A 16,833-nucleotide genomic window follows, 5' to 3' on the forward strand; every position below is an offset into this window, starting at 1 on the left:
ATTATTGTTTTTTAAAATTTTATTGTTTAATTATTATATTTGTATATTATTTTAAAATGAATTCTACGTTTAGAACGATATATAAAGAAAGTAGTGGTGAACAATTTAAACTATTCAGTGAATTTGGTGAAAACTGTATTAAAATAATCGTTTTGGAAAAAAATAATGCTTGGAGAGCGGATGTAAGTATTATTTACCTTATAAGTTGGGAAATTTATTTCGGTTTCGTCACAAGTTGCCTTCTTAAATCGCTTTTAGATAAATTGTAGTGACATTACTACATTTGCAGACGATCTTGATTTAAATACAGAAGAATATTTTCGTAAATTAAAACAATATTTACAAAACATCCCGAAACACGTCGATATCCAATTCAATGATAAAGAATTAATTTGTTATAGCAAAGAACATAAAATGCTATTGAAGTTTTTTTCATGCAAAGTACAAAAGGTAAATATTATTATTATTGAATTCCGAAACTTAATATTTCATTTAATCTATTATTTTAGATAGAATTCTCAGATTGCGTCTATAATTTAATAGATACGTTTTCCTTTCAAAACGAACAACTAAATCAGCAAAATAATAATTTATTAAAAGAAGTAGATAACCTAACAACAGGTAATAATTGTTTTTTATTGAGTGATTTTTGATATCGTTTTCTCGTCGATTTATTTCGATTTCAGTTAAAAATGTACTTGAGGAAAAACTATCGCAGTTTGTTAATAAAAAACAACAAGATGATCAAGAATTGTTCAGTAACTTTGTGTTGGTTTTAAACGAAAAGAAAAGGAGGATTCAACACTTGACGCAAACTCTACAAGCATTTAAAGCCGGTAGACCGGTTTTAAACCCTCAGATTAAACTTAGAAAAAGATCAAAAAAAATCGTCAAACAAGAAAAGAATGAAATATCTGAATCGAGCGAATCTAACAGCGAAAATAACGAGTATAACACCGATAATGAAAATAGTAAAAAACAGGAGGAAAATATTGAATATTTACTTCCTATTAAATCACATAACGATTATTTGTTCTTTGAGGATACTGAAGATACTGTTGATTTACCTAAAAGAAAAAAATTAGAAGTTGATAACGAAAATTTTTCTAACGTTCCCTCCACTTCAAGCTGTAATAATGATAATGATAAAGTACCTGAAAAAACTAGTGAAAAAATGGAAGATGATTCACCAAAAATAAATTTCGATACGCAAGATTTACTTGATTGTGTTTAAAACAATTTTTAATAAACCTAAAAAATAGAGAATTTCAATTTTTTTACCTTAACCAACAATATTTTTTACAACCTTTTATTTTTATAATATTATCAGTGGCGAAATTAAATAAATAAATTGGTTAATGAATTTTGAAAATATATTTCATAAATTTTAATATGATACAGTGTGATTCAGTTAAAAATGGGGTTTTCGGAAATAACCCAATTATGATCTGATAGTTCGGAAACTAATTCGGATCATGATAGGATAGGATCACTTCTATCTTAGTATAAAGCAAGGTCGTTAGAGGATAAGTTTGACCGATTTACGCGTGACGTAATTTGTTGAAAGACGTCAACAAAGGAATAGTAGGGGCTTTGTCCGTTTTTGAGAATAAATATAAAGAAGAAGAAAATATCTAATATTATACAGGGTTATCCACTATACAAAGTCTCAACAATAATCTAGGTTTTCTATCAACACAAAAATGTTTCCTTGACCTAAATTTAGTCTTTCTACACGAAATGTTCATTGAAAACACATAAAAAACGCTACTTTGCAAGGAAAAAAGCGAATATAAAGTAAGTGTTAACCACAAATAACGTAAATATTGTTTATTCTTTGGATGTTTTCAACAAGTGGCGTAATGGCTTCCTACTTTCGTTTGGTAATGTATAATGTATAATGTGTTGCATATCTCGAATATACATAAACCAATTGCATAACGAAAATGGTTATTTGGATTAAAAAAAAATATTTATTTGTAACTCACAATACTACAAATTAATTTTTACAATAATATTAGTTACATTAGAAATAATTTTGTAAATCAATTACCTCATGAAGTGGATTTGATGCGATAATAATCACTCGTGATAGGTGTTGTAATGTTATTGTAGTCTAGTCTTTTGTGTGCTGTATTTTTATAAAAAAAATCGTTCATAATAATTGATTAATTTTTTTATGGTATAATTTTGTTGTCCCAATTACCCGTCAATATTTTAAAGAATTTTTGTTGCAGAGTTAAAATAAGATCGTAAAAAAAGTATAGCGCACTCTATACATATGTGTATAGTATGTTGCCGACATTCAGTAATACCATATATTTGATTGAAATTTATTTTTATTCGAAAAAATTGTGTTTTATGGTTTTTAAATTCAAAAATATCTGTCGGAATAGAATATATCACGAATAATTAACGTTATGACGGGATAATGTTTTGTTTAAAGTAATTTTAACCTCAAATCAGTCAAGTAATAATCACACACGTGCGATTGACTTTTCAGTTCTATTTCATTTGAAATGTACAAATCGATCAGTTGAAAATGGCGGAAAGAACGATCAGTATATATCAACAACAAACAAAAGCAATTAAAATAATTAAGTGGAAAGTGCGAAAAGGGGCGATAGTTTCAATAGGTTACCCGTTATTAACTTACGATTTTGTGGATGCTACTAAACCCGAACAAAGAAAATGGAAGTCCACAACAGCGGGAATTGTTCATCGTATTTTAGTACAGGAAGGTCAGGTTATACAACCTGGGTAAATATACAATATTTTAATAATTTCTATTTATTCTAATTTATTTGTGTGTGAAATAACTAAGTTTTGTTCTAGAGAAGTTCTTTTGGAACTTGAATCATGTTCTCATCCTACAATAATGAACGATATGTGTGCAGAATGCGGAGCAGATTTACGTAAAAACGACGATATCAGTACAGCATCGGTTCCAATGATTCACGCTATTCCCGATCTCAAAGTTAGCGAGGAATTAGCGCAAAAATTGGGAAAAGCCGACAATGAACGACTACTTAAAGACAGAAAATTGGCGTTGTTAGTAGACTTGGACCAAACGCTTATACATACGACAAACGACAACATACCTCCGAATATAAAAGACGTACACCATTTCCAGCTGTATGGGCCGAATTCGCCTTGGTATCACACGAGATTGCGACCTGGAACGAAGAAATTTTTAAAAAATATCCACGATTTTTACGAGTTGCACATTTGTACGTTCGGAGCTAGGAATTACGCTCATATGATAGCGACGTTTTTAGACGCCGATCAAAATATATTTTCCAATAGGATACTTTCCAGAGACGAGTGCTTTGATCCGACTAGCAAAAAAGCGAATTTGAAGTAGGTGAAACTTTATTTTCACGTGGATTTTTTCGAGTGTTTATGTGTTTGTTTTAGAGCTTTGTTTCCTTGTGGTGATAACGTCGTGTGTATAATCGACGATAGGGAAGACGTTTGGTCGCATGCTAGTAATTTGATTCACGTTAAACCATATCATTTTTTCCAACATACCGGGGATATTAACGCCCCACCTGGTTTAGATAAACACGAAAACGATAAACTTGACACGGGAGTGGATTTAACGAAAATTACTAAAAATATTGATGTAGAAATAACAAAAAATGATCAGGGAGAAAGCGGGAAAGAGACTTCGATTGAAAAATCTGAGGTAAGTCCAATTGAATATAAAAAAAATCGTGTATCTTATAATTTAAAGTGATTTTTGTGTAATATAACAGTGATAAAAAGTGAAAGTGCTATACAGGGTGGTTAAATTATATTAATATCATTGATAAGGACGTTTTGACCATTATTGTTTCTAAAAACCTAAACCAATGACTCCAATAGCTTATGAAGCTCACCAATCAATAGTTTTACGTGATTCGATAAAATCTTGTGGATTTTTTTTACCCCAAAAGCGACGTTTTTTCTTATTTTTGTACCCATTTGTCTGAGAACGATATTTCATTAAAATTTTCATATATTTGTTTCATCGGGGTTTATAATGGCTAATAATTAATTACAATTGTTTCTAAACTCCATTGGTTTTAGCTTATACTGGGTTATATGGTGATACAGGGTGGTTTATATTGAAAAATAGTTGTATTTATATCTTGACTCGCCCTGTATTCGAATTAACAATTATAAGTAAAATAATTTTTTTGTTGATTTTTAAAGTCATTTAAACACCATTAAATCATTGCTTATTTTCTTCTTTATTATTATACAGGGTGTTGAATTTGTTAACGATTTTCATAGATAATTGGTTGTTTTTTTTTCAAATACCCTGTATAATATCTTACAATTTCACGTTATTGTACCCGGGAAATTGATAATATATTTAATTTGAACTAAAATACAGGGCGTTTCTTTGTTAAAAAATACAAATTTAATGTCATAGTACATGTATAGTTAATTTTGACTCACTGTTTATTATATTTGAAATGCCTTCTCAAATTGGAACTTTTTCAATGAATTTTCAAATCCATTACGTAACTATGGCTATAACAGTTTATTATTCATTGTTTTATTATACAGGTTGTCACTTTTGTTGATCATTTTAATTCAATACTCGGTTCCCGAAATATTTTCAAAGTTAATTATGAATTTCTCTAAAAATTTCTGGTATTTCTAAAGCCAATTGAGACTTTCCATTGTAATTTTCATAAAAACTAAATATATATAATGAATTTGAAATAAAATATAGGGTTTACCCTCATTAAAAAAACCCAAATATATATTCAGTTAGTTTTGACTTACCCTTTATTATATTTAAAGCAAATTAAATCATTTTTATTAATCAGAAAATTGTTATATAACAGATTATTTCTCACATTTCCATTTTTTATCATACAGGGTGTCCCATATTTTAATATTTAATTGATTCTAATTTTTTTTTTATATCTTTATAATATATTATAATATTACATTGTTGTAGTTGGTAAATTGAAAGTATATTGAGTTTGATATAATATACAGGGTGTTTTGTTATTAAAAAACTAAATTTTGACATCATACAGTGTTTGACGAAAGTTTTTGAATCTTTATTTTTGGATTTTCTCCATTTATTTCAATAGATATAATGTTTTTTGGCTTCTATCCACTTAATTATTTCAGCAACAAGAAAATAATGAAGAAAATGCGAAAAAAGAGAATACTGAAATTCCGGCTGAGGGGAAAGTGAGTGAAAAACTAGAAATAAGTGAAATACCTTCGGAAAAAGTTGTTGAAACTAACAATGAAAAAAATTCAGTACCAATCGGGAACGAGACTAAAGTTAAAAACGATAATTTGAAAGAAGAAAACGACAAAAAGCAAATTTCGGTTAAAGTCCAATCGAATCAGGAGGAATTCATCGAAATAGACGATCCAGACGATTACCTGGTGTATTTAGAAGAAATCTTGAAACACATCCACGACGCTTTCTACAAGGAATACGACCGATTGGAAGCCGGAGCGGTGCCGGATCTAAAAAAAGTGATACCTCAAGTTCGTAGTCAAGTTCTGAAGGGTTGTCGGTTGGTATTCAGCGGTTTAGTACCGACCCACGTTAAATTGGAACAATCTAAAGCTTACCAAGTGGCCAAAGGACTCGGCGCTGTCGTCACCCAGGATATCGACGACGAAACCACCCATCTGGTAGCCGTCAGACCTGGGACAGCCAAAGTGAATTCCGGTCGTAGGAAAAGGAAATTGAAGATCGTGACGCCGGATTGGTTGTGGTGTTGCGCCGAAAGGTGGGAACACGTCGACGAAAGGATATTTCCTTTGAATAGTAAAGGTTCGAAAAATAGGCATCCGCCACCGCATTGTAGTAGTCCGGAACATTCGACTAATTATCCTGTACACGGGAGGCCTGATATGAGGAAGAGGACGCCCAGCGGGAAGTTTATGGATACCATTAATCCTCTGATGTCCTTTTCCAGTGATGATATCGCTGATATGGATAAAGAGGTATTTATATATTTTTTTTTCTATAAAATTCGGTATATTTCAATTTTTTCGGTTAACTATTCTCATTATATTATTCAAATTTTTTAAATTAAATGCTATTTCGGTATTACCTCCATTTTTTTGTTTAAATTATACGTTTCCCATGATTTTAGCAATTATTTTCATAATAAACCCCCCCTTAGGTGGAAGACATCCTAGACGACGAAAGCGACAGCAGCGACAATGAATCCAATAAAAAAGAAACGATTCAAAACGTCACGACAGACATTAGGAATTCTCCCAACGAAAGCAGCAGCAGCAGCGATGATTCCCTTACCGGAGAATATCCCAGGGGTCACAAAAGAAAGAAAATAGACAACGTCGAAGACCCATACAACAGCACAGAAGACGATGAATCGCCGAGCGTGAAATTCCGAAGAGGAGAAGACGTGAACGATATTTTGGACTTTGATCAAGACGATACCCAAGATAGTCTAGATCCCATAGACGAAGTTGACGATGGGGAGTGGAACATGATGGGGGCCGCCCTCGAAAGGGAGTTCCTATCAAATAATTAATTTATTTCCAAGCGGGATTCAAATAACACTTGTTAATTATTTAAGAAATAAAGTGATTGTCGAAGTTTTCGATTTTTATTTATTTTTTTTAATAAATTATTTGAAGGTTTTTTATGTTTTATTAATACTTCACCCTTCCAACATCCATTTTTATGAATTATCTAAAAAAATCGATGAAATATATTCATTCTGCTCCTTCAAACCGGATTTTTATGAAGGTTCCAAAGACCACACAACAATATACGTCATTTCGTAATCAAATATTTTAAAAGAAAAGTTAATTTTCATCATAACTGAAAGAAATACGTTATTTAATTATATAGATGATTTATAGAACAATAAACCTCGTTTCGTTTCAATTCAAATAAACAAAACAAATATTGAGAATTTTATTACATAAACATAAAATTTCTACATTTTTCTCTTATTTTTAAACAGCTCTCGGATCATTGGTACCATCTTCGTGATATTTGATGTAAGTTTCTAAATGGGTGAAATCTTTTTTGTTTTCCTGCCAACCCCTATCAGGTGCTTCATCATATTTAAACGTCGATCCTTTTTCCCCATACAGTTTGCTTATTTCTTCTAAATGATCTCTGTAATTACCTGAAACGACTTTTTTACCGGTAATCGGATCGGTAATGTCGCCGAATGGATATAAGACTTCTCTAACTCGATGGGTTATGAGTCTAGTAAGTCTTTTGGGTAAACGTTCAATTATCACTAGATCACCTGATTTACATTTTTTTTCGGGATCGTGGGCGTAAACAAATTCATGTTTGGGAAAAAACTACAACGAATATACGTATTTTAGCTAAAAGATACTTCAAACAATTAAATATATACAAACCATGTTTAAATTGGTGTTCAATTCTAGTCGCTTTACTTTAAATTTTGAAGCACCTTGTTTAATACAAGGCACACATTGGCCCAGAAGCATAAAACTTTTGGTAGCAGCAGCAAGAGCCATTATTTTCAATATCAAGAATTAAAATTGTTTTTTTTATAAATAATATTGAATGAACTACATAGGTTAGAATCAACTTCTTTTTTTTGCTATCAATATAAGAAGTGACTAATAGAACAACAAACGGATATTTACTTGTGTGTTTACAGAAATTATAAAGAAAAAAGAATAATTCTCAGTATATTTACTATGATTCTAATGTGGATCGTTAAATTACTCAGATAAATCGTGTTATTCAACAAAATTGTTTTTTATTGGATTATTTGAGGATCTATGACAACACTGGCGTCTCTATTTACTAGTAGACATTTCCTTTTGAAAATTTATTAAATAGTAAACTTGTTTATTTGTAATATTATGAATTTTATAATAGTAATTATGATAATTCATTAGAAAATAATTTTGGATGTAAATTCGAATGTGGGATTAAAAATGGACGTTTTAGATTAAAATTTTTTTTGACGTTTAGTGGCGGCATCTACTCTTATTTTATTTTTCAGTCCATCACGTTGGATTGAACAGATGTATGATTTGGGCAGGCGCTTTTCGTATTGTCGATATGTCTAAATGTACTACTATGTTTATTATTTAACATCTAAAACCAAACATTGTTTGGTTATAAACAAAATAAAGTGTCGAAATCAATGTTTTTTAATATCATAATCTTAACTTTTCCGGTTTAAATGTATGTGAAGTGAGTTTATGAATGAAAATAAATTTGTTTATTCACTTAAAAAAATAAGATCATCCATTCTTCTCGTTTGTGTGTTAAATTTGTGTGATATCGGTGAGTTTTTACTGTCTTACTTTCTATGAAAGGCGTTGGGTGTGAAGACATACTTTTTTTTATTAACTGATTGCTTGAGATAAATTTGTTATATAAATATATTAATTCTTATATTTACATATGAAAATAATTAAAAAAAATGTATATTCTTTCATAAATAATCTAAAAATATATAAATGTAGTTATGTAGGTGAATGTCAGAGATAGAAAACAGTAATTCACTTGATAAATTCCAATTAACGGTTGTATAGTTTTCTTTATCAATGTCCCGTCCGTTTAATTGACCGAATGAAGATAGCCGCTCATTAATATAATTAACCTCTAAATTTTTAAGCACGTTATATATATGTAATCAATGAAAAATTTTCACGAAACTGATTTGATATAAAATTTTGTACAGGAAATATTATCATCAAGTACTAGTTTATTATACAGGCTATATATGAAACAGCAAAAAAAAACGATTAATTAACAAAAAGCACTGAAACTGTGTGTGTATATAACATATACGTTGTATATACACATTTTCTAAAAGGGATGATTTTTCTCTATAAAAAAATTGTGGTCACGTGATTTAGCTTTTAGCTATATAATTCAATTTCGTTAAAGGTAAATTCCGCGCTTCTCGTTATAAATACTTTGATGTGGTGTATGTATATGTACAGAGAGAGAACTAAATATGGATTTTATGAAACATTCGTAGTATCATGGAATTGTATAATAAAATTAAATGAAGTTGTTCTAGAGATCGATATTGTTGGTTATATCTTATGAGTTGATTTTTTATTGAATGAGTACAAAAAAAGGTTTCTTAAAAGACCCCGATTTTCCGGCACGAAACAACATATTGATGAAGTTTGACGTTTAATAATTGATACGCCACTGGTTTCATAGAAAAATCGTTGTTATTATTTATAGAGATAAATTAACTACAAATAAGGGACATTTTGTTGCTAAATCTACGAATAAAGAATATGTAGGTATTCAATTTATAAACTACTTTTTTTACACCCGGTATGTTTAGTAACTTTATCGTGTTATATGTGAATGAACCTAAAATAATATTAAAGTGATATCCAGTCAAAATGAAAATGCTGGAACGTACAACCATTGTTCAAAGGCTGTCGATGTGAATTTTGTGCTAATTTGAAACTCGGAAAAACTACAAAAGCAAACAATAAGAAAAAAAAAAACGTACCGTGTATTCCACGGCGAGCTCCAAAAAAGAATACATGCAGCTACAAATATTTTTTTACCATTATTTAGAAAGTTGTTATGAATTTTTGGTTTTTACATTCTATTCTACTGGTAGAAATGAAAAAAAAAAATGTGTTAGTTTGATTCATAATAGATATTGGCGCGCTCCATGTCGATAAAGTAGAAATCGTTTTTCGCGACTGGGAGCAGATACAGAAATATTGTAGGTTGTGTACTTAGAAAGATACAACAGATAAATTTTTAATATTAGAAGTGTTTTAGCATAGTATACGGATAATATAATAAAAAAAAAACTACTAGTAGTTGAAAAAATAGAATTTATCAATTGGTAAAATAAATATTTTTGGTTACAACATAATTTTAATACGTGTTGTGGTAAAAAATTTCGGTTAATTGTTCACGAAATGTTAAAATTAATCTGTGGTGATAATATTTGTGATATAAAAGTGGAAATGTGTAACTTAGGGACGAGGGGTGATCTGAAAGTACTTAATTTCAAAAACGGATAAAAATTGGCAGAAACTGGACAAATTTGTTAGTTGAAACAGGGTTATAAAGCATTTTGACAGATTATTTGCAAATGAGAGAAGTAAGTAATACTTTTGTCAATGTTTTTTTCATTTTTTTGTCCGCAGTAAAGTTTTTTTTATCGATTCACGTCAATTTTTTTTAAATCTGAACAAATTTGATCTATTTAATCTGATTTTTATGAAGTTTGATAATTTTTATCGATTAATGTCTAGTTTTTGTCGATTATTTCATCGATTTTAATCAATTATTTTCACTTTTATGAATGATTGCTCGATTCAGTTCAATGTTTTTCCGATTCAGGTCGATTTTTTAATGGATTTGTCGACTTTATCGATCCATTCCAATGTTTCATCAATAATTTTTCCATTTTTTCAAATTTTATCGATTCTTATCAATTATTTTTACTTTTTGAATCCTTGCTCGATTTAGTTTTATGTTTTTTCAAATCATTTCAATTTTTTATCAATTATTTTTCTACTTTTTGATCTATTTATATCAATGTTTATGGAGTTTGTCGATTTTTATCGATTCCTTTCGATTTTTGATCGATTCTTGTCAAGATTTTGTCGGACTTGTTGATTATTTATCGTATTTTATCAATTATTTTTCGATTCAAGTCGATTTTTTAATGGATTTGTCGACTTTATCGATCCATTCCAATGTTTCAACAATAATTTTTCCATTTTTTCAAATTTTATCGATTCTTATCAATTATTTTTACTTTTTGAATCCTTGCTCGATTTAGTTTTATGTTTTTTCGAATCATTTCAATTTTTTATCAATTATTTTTCTACTTTTTGATCTATTTACATCAATGTTTATGGAGATTGTCGATTTTTATCGATTCCTTTCGATTTTTGATCGATTCTTATCAAGATTTTGTCGGACTTGTTGATTATTTATCGTATTTTATCAATTATTTTTCGATTCAAGTCGATTTTTTAATGGATTTGTCGACTTTATCGATCCATTCCAATGTTTCAACAATAATTTTTCCATTTTTTCAAATTTTATCGATTCTTATCAATTATTTTTACTTTTTGAATCCTTGCTCGATTTAGTTTTATGTTTTTTCGAATCATTTCAATTTTTTATCAATTATTTTTCTACTTTTTGATCTATTTACATCAATGTTTATGGAGATTGTCGATTTTTATCGATTCCTTTCGATTTTTGATCGATTCTTATCAAGATTTTGTCGGACTTGTTGATTATTTATCGTATTTTATCAATTATTTTTCGATTCAGGTCGATTTTTTAATGGATTTGTCGACTTTATCGATCCATTCCAATGTTTCAACAATAATTTTTCCATTTTTTCAAATTTTATCGATTCTTATCAATTATTTTTACTTTTTGAATCCTTGCTCGATTTAGTTTTATGTTTTTTCGAATCATTTAAATTTTTTATCAATTATTTTTCAACTTTTCCAACGTTTGATCTATTTATATCAATGTTTATGGAGTTTGTCAATTTTTATCGATTCCTTTCGATTTTTGATCGATTCTTGTCAAGATTTTGTCGGACTTGTTGATTATTTATCGTATTTTATCAATTATTTTTCGATTCAAGTCGATTTTTTAATGGATTTGTCCACTTTATCGATCCATTCCAATGTTTCAACAATAATTTTTCCATTTTTTCAAATTTTATCGATTCTTATCAATTATTTTTACTTTTTGAATCCTTGCTCGATTTAGTTTTATGTTTTTTCGAATCATTTCAATTTTTTATCAATTATTTTTCTACTTTTTGATCTATTTATATCAATGTTTATGGAGATTGTCGATTTTTATCGATTCCTTTCGATTTTTGATCGATTCTTGTCAAGATTTTGTCGGACTTGTTGATTATTTATCGTATTTTATCAATTATTTTTCGATTCAAGTCGATTTTTTAATGGATTTGTCCACTTTATCGATCCATTCCAATGTTTCAACAATAATTTTTCCATTTTTTCAAATTTTATCGATTCTTATCAATTATTTTTACTTTTTGAATCCTTGCTCGATTTAGTTTTATGTTTTTTCGAATCATTTAAATTTTTTATCAATTATTTTTCTACTTTTTGATCTATTTATATCAATGTTTATGGAGTTTGTCGATTTTTATCGATTCCTTTCGATTTTTGATCGATTCTTGTCAAGATTTTGTCGGACTTGTTGATTATTTATCGTATTTTATCAATTATTTTTCGATTCAAGTCGATTTTTTAATGGATTTGTCGACTTTATCGATCCATTCCAATGTTTCAACAATAATTTTTCCATTTTTTCAAATTTTATCGATTCTTATCAATTATTTTTACTTTTTGAATCCTTGCTCGATTTAGTTTTATGTTTTTTCGAATCATTTAAATTTTTTATCAATTATTTTTCTACTTTTTGATCTATTTATATCAATGTTTATGGAGTTTGTCGATTTTTATCGATTCCTTTCGATTTTTGATCGATTCTTGTCAAGATTTTGTCGGACTTGTTGATTATTTATCGTATTTTATCAATTATTTTTCGATTCAAGTCGATTTTTTAATGGATTTGTCGACTTTATCGATCCATTCCAATGTTTCAACAATAATTTTTCCATTTTTTCAAATTTTATCGATTCTTATCAATTATTTTTACTTTTTGAATCCTTGCTCGATTTAGTTTTATGTTTTTTCGAATCATTTCAATTTTTTATCAATTATTTTTCTACTTTTTGATCTATTTATATCAATGTTTATGGAGATTGTCGATTTTTATCGATTCCTTTCGATTTTTGATCGATTCTTGTCAAGATTTTGTCGGACTTGTTGATTATTTATCGTATTTTATCAATTATTTTTCGATTCAGGTCGATTTTTTAAAGGATTTGTCGACTTTATCGGTACATTTCAATCTTTAATCAATAGTTGTTTCAAGTACTCAATCTTCCATCGATTTATGGCTGGTTTTATCGATTTTGTCGATGTTTATCGATTTATTGATCGATTCATCTCAATTTTAACAATATAAGTCGATTTTTTATCGATTCATTCCAATTTTTTATCGATTTTACCGTGTTTAGTGTATTTTTCGATGTGTATCGAATCATTTCGATTATTCATCGATTTATTTTTGTTAATTTTATATCGATTTTTATTATTTATTTATAAATTTTATGCATTTATCAGTTTATCGGTATTTCACACTCTCATACGACTAATTTCATGATTTTTTCTCGAATCAAATCACGATTTGCCTCGATAATTTCATTTAAAAATATCAAATTTCAATCGTATATCTTTATATCGTTAATACAAATATAAAAATATCTAATATATTGATAGAGACGTTTCCCCGTAGTTGTGACTCGCACGGTACATCACTTTGTAAAGAAACCATCAGATACTTTAAGGGTTGAAAGATCAAAGCGACCGAAGTTAACCGGTAAAATTTCTCAAGAGTTCAAAGAACAAGAAACGTAAAGGAGTGTAACAAATAGCGTTTTCCATTCAAAGAAAGATCAAGCCTCGATGCGCCTAGAAAAAACAATTTGATTTATCAAGCTACATTAATTTCAATAAATATAAAGTTCAACGACCTTGACTACAAACATTAAAACACATTTCAACTTAACGCTTCGCGTTTCTTTGATTTGAATGCTATTTTCGAAGCTTGGCAACGTTGTTTAAATACGATTTCATAGTGTAAGACATATATTTTCACAGTTTTTTATATAACACTATATATATATTCTCGCAAACAAGCCAATATTTGTTCTGGAACAAAAGAAAGCTATTAAATATTCAATCTGACCCCTTGCAATGGATTTTCTACAAGTCTCAACTTTATTATGTATCTGATGCCACATTGTGTGCTGTTTGTTCTCTTTTTCCAGAAAACATTGTAAATATTAAACGAAATAAGGGCCTAGCACTCCCTGCCAAGGGCTCGAAAGTCAACTTACCATAGCTCTAATAACATACATCAAACCAGTAGCGTATCTTTATATAATATAATAAAACGAAATCGTTTTTCGTGTTTATATCAGTCAGTTAATACCGCGTTGTTGCCAGATTTTTGTTACAAAAGAAATAAAATATTTGTATTCCAGTTTTTAATGATACTTTTATTGATTTAAACGTAAAAGTATTCGTTAAATGTAACCACGAAATCATTTACGTGTTTAAACAATTTTGATTTACTCTTTTTACCCACTGTATAATAATAAATATTAATTATAGTGAAATCCCATCTCTATACTATTAATTTGTAACGTAAATTAACATCTGTAAATGAGGAATTGATTATTTTTATATTTATCAAAAGTATTTTGTATAAAAAAAAACCAACAACGGCAATGAACTTATCAAAATGCATCTAAATCCGATCCTGTAGCGATAACACGAAGTCTTCGTTCCGATGATGCACACTCCACTTTTCCGTCCTTCTCTTCCCGTCCCGTAGCCGCTGGACCTCTCTCTACTATTGATCTGAACTGTTACAGCCATTCATGAAAGAGTCCGTAGTTAGTAGTTATATTGCGGCTTTTCTTTCTCCCTCCTTCACCTACATTATCTTGAAAACTTTCCTTGTCTTTCTCAGAGGTGTTTCACTAGATTTTAAGTCGGCTAAACATTTCGAACTCAATTCGATAACAGATAATTTTCAAAGATTGTTCACGTAACCTATCGAATGACGTGATCATTTCGGATAGTAGAGAATATTTAAAAAAGAAGAAGAAAAAAATATAATCTAATTTATTTCATTATATATTAGTTTTATGTGTTAAATCTGGTAGTATTTGTAAATAAGTTGTTTCAATATGTATATTTTGTTCACTTTGTAGTTGTATAACAATTTTTTTTTTAATTTTAACGAAGGTACGGTTTCGTAGACACTTAATAATTATTTATGACGTTGGTGTTTGACACAGAACGTTTAATACGAAATTTATTATGTTTTATGTATCACAATTTTCATGTTCTGTGTCAACTCTTTTAGTTAAATGATTAAATACGTTATTTATTATGGAAATACCGATGTTATTATAAAATTATACGTTAGAAATATTGATTATGACGTACGTCCTCTCTCGTTAGTTCCAGAATATATGCCACATAATACGTTAATAGACTATAATGATCATTTCGATAGTTGGGCATAGATTTTCAAATATTACTGCATGCATGGATACGATCTAGTAAAATTATTACAGACGCACGTGTTATTAGGTTGGTTTAGGTCCATTTATAGGATATTATACGTGAATTACGATTTATCGTTTCAATTGACCATGTTACAGGGTCGTTCATCGAAGTTGCGTGTAAATAAAATATTAAAATGAATCATTTCGACGTCCCGATTATATATACTTATGAGATACAATGTTTATTATACCGGATGTCTCGGTTTGATCGAGGATCTTATTAGGAAACCCCGAAATGTTGATTAATCGCTTTAAATCTGGCAACTACCCGCAAAGAAAACGAACGATGTTAGACGCTTGCTCGTATTTTATCTTGTCAGGAAATGATTGATGTGATTAAAGGTCAATACGGTACTCGGATCCTGCAGATACGTCAAAGCGACGTTACTGAAGGATACACGTATAATAAAATGGAACTATTCTTAATATTTACCAAGAAATGTATATAAAAAAGTAGCGATTCGGTTTTTGCTTTATCCGAAACAAGTTATAGAATATAATTACGTACCCGAGATTCATTTACTATCACATATGACATGAGAAAGTGTTTTCAACCTCTCTAAATTGTTAAACTGATTTTTAAGGTTCGATATATGTAAACAAGTAATATAGTGTCGAAACTTCCTGGACTATTACTCATATTTATAGTCCAGGGCGTAAAATAATATTTGGAAAATTATTTTAAATTCTCGACTAGACTATCAATTATAATCATAGTCCGGGAGTTTTTTATAATATTTTTTTTTTTAAAAGAAATCTAATTTATGTTGTTGCTTAATGAATCGCATTTTTGTTGAAATGATTTTTTTTCGATGTTTTTCTTTTTGGATTTTGATATTCAACCGCTAAAATGTCTTCGTTTTTATTACGTATTTTTGGGAACTTTTCACGTGACCTCCCTCGTACATAATTATTGATTCCTATTAACGTTTATTTCTCGAATAAAACTGATTAATGTTACCTCTATGTCTACTCTCAATAACTGATAGACATTTTTTTGTACTGGAACTATTCTTAATATTTACCAAGATATGTTTATAAAAAAGTAGCGAATCGGTTTTTGCTTTATTGGAAACAAGTTCTAGAATATGATTACGTACCCGAGATTCATTTACTATCACATATGACATGAGAAAGTGTTTTCGACCTCTCCAAATCTTTCTAATGAGAATCGATCGTAGTTACGAAAGTTACAAATTTTTTTTAACTGATTAATTTCATTTTTAGTTTGTTAAACTGATTTTTAAGGTTCGATATATGTAAACAAGCAATATAGTGTCGAAACTTCCTGGACTATTACTCATATTTATAGTCCAGGGCGTAAAATAATATTTGGGAAATTATTTTAAATTCTCGACTAGACCATCAATTATAATCATAGTCCGGGAGTTTTTTATAATAATTTTTTTTTAAAAGAAATCTTATATAAATTTGAAAGTTGTTAATTAATGAATCGCATTTTGTTGAAATGATTTTTTTTCGATGTTCCTTTTGGATTTTGATATTCAATCGCTAAAATGTCTTCGTTTTTTATTACGTATTTTTGAGTACTTTTCACGTGACCTCCCTCGTACATAATTATTGATTCCTATTAACGTTTATTTCTCGAATAAAAATGATTAATGTT

The 16,833-nt window shown here is 29.0% G+C and overlaps 4 protein-coding genes across 5 annotated transcripts in view; 3 read left to right on the forward strand and 1 right to left on the reverse strand.

The window, feature by feature from the left end:
• Window positions 1-56: 56 nt before the first annotated feature.
• On the forward strand, window positions 57-1,234 carry LOC130449872 (DNA repair protein XRCC4-like). The gene is made up of 4 exons (XM_056787917.1): window positions 57-182; window positions 259-450; window positions 510-621; window positions 687-1,234. Exons 1-4 carry the CDS (start codon window positions 57-59, stop codon window positions 1,232-1,234), a joined length of 978 nt encoding a protein of 325 aa, XP_056643895.1.
• On the forward strand, window positions 99-6,639 carry LOC130449637 (RNA polymerase II subunit A C-terminal domain phosphatase). The gene is made up of 6 exons (XM_056787584.1): window positions 99-182; window positions 2,504-2,760; window positions 2,836-3,360; window positions 3,418-3,688; window positions 5,137-5,973; window positions 6,156-6,639. The coding sequence occupies exons 2-6, from the start codon at window positions 2,543-2,545 to the stop codon at window positions 6,528-6,530; spliced, it is 2,226 nt and encodes a 741-aa protein (XP_056643562.1). The 5' UTR covers window positions 99-182; window positions 2,504-2,542; the 3' UTR covers window positions 6,531-6,639.
• Window positions 6,640-6,845: 206 nt separating this feature from the next.
• LOC130449617 (28S ribosomal protein S17, mitochondrial) lies at window positions 6,846-7,594 on the reverse strand. The gene is made up of 2 exons (XM_056787558.1): window positions 7,381-7,594; window positions 6,846-7,320 (listed from the first exon to the last, which is right to left on the reverse strand). Exons 1-2 carry the CDS (start codon window positions 7,498-7,500, stop codon window positions 6,961-6,963), a joined length of 480 nt encoding a protein of 159 aa, XP_056643536.1. The 5' UTR covers window positions 7,501-7,594; the 3' UTR covers window positions 6,846-6,960.
• Window positions 7,595-7,902: 308 nt separating this feature from the next.
• LOC130449794 (semaphorin-1A) overlaps window positions 7,903-16,833 on the forward strand; it is a 294,931-nt gene continuing 286,000 nt past the window's right edge. Inside the window, exon 1 of one of the 2 annotated variants that reach the window (XM_056787799.1) lies at window positions 7,903-8,284. The gene's annotated coding sequence lies outside the window, so the exon portion shown is untranslated. The remainder of the gene's footprint in view (window positions 8,285-16,833) is intronic. The other variant, XM_056787798.1, reaches the window with a different exon arrangement.

This window comes from Diorhabda sublineata, chromosome 10, assembly GCF_026230105.1.
Source record: "Diorhabda sublineata isolate icDioSubl1.1 chromosome 10, icDioSubl1.1, whole genome shotgun sequence".
Lineage (NCBI taxonomy): Eukaryota > Metazoa > Arthropoda > Insecta > Coleoptera > Chrysomelidae > Diorhabda > Diorhabda sublineata.

Coding starts and splice junctions, on each gene's coding strand:
- LOC130449872 (XM_056787917.1), top strand. CDS start 57: ATGAATTCTACGTTTAGAACGATATATAAAGAAAGTAGTGGTGAACAA. Junction 451..509: donor TTTCATGCAAAGTACAAAAG/GTAAATATTATT, acceptor CTATTATTTTAG/ATAGAATTCTCAGATTGCGT. Junction 622..686: donor AGTAGATAACCTAACAACAG/GTAATAATTGTT, acceptor TTTCGATTTCAG/TTAAAAATGTACTTGAGGAA.
- LOC130449617 (XM_056787558.1), bottom strand. CDS start 7,500: ATGGCTCTTGCTGCTGCTACCAAAAGTTTTATGCTTCTGGGCCAATGT. Junction 7,321..7,380: donor TGAACACCAATTTAAACATG/GTTTGTATATAT, acceptor TATTCGTTGTAG/TTTTTTCCCAAACATGAATT.
- LOC130449637 (XM_056787584.1), top strand. CDS start 2,543: ATGGCGGAAAGAACGATCAGTATATATCAACAACAAACAAAAGCAATT. Junction 2,761..2,835: donor GGTCAGGTTATACAACCTGG/GTAAATATACAA, acceptor GTTTTGTTCTAG/AGAAGTTCTTTTGGAACTTG. Junction 3,361..3,417: donor AGCAAAAAAGCGAATTTGAA/GTAGGTGAAACT, acceptor TGTTTGTTTTAG/AGCTTTGTTTCCTTGTGGTG.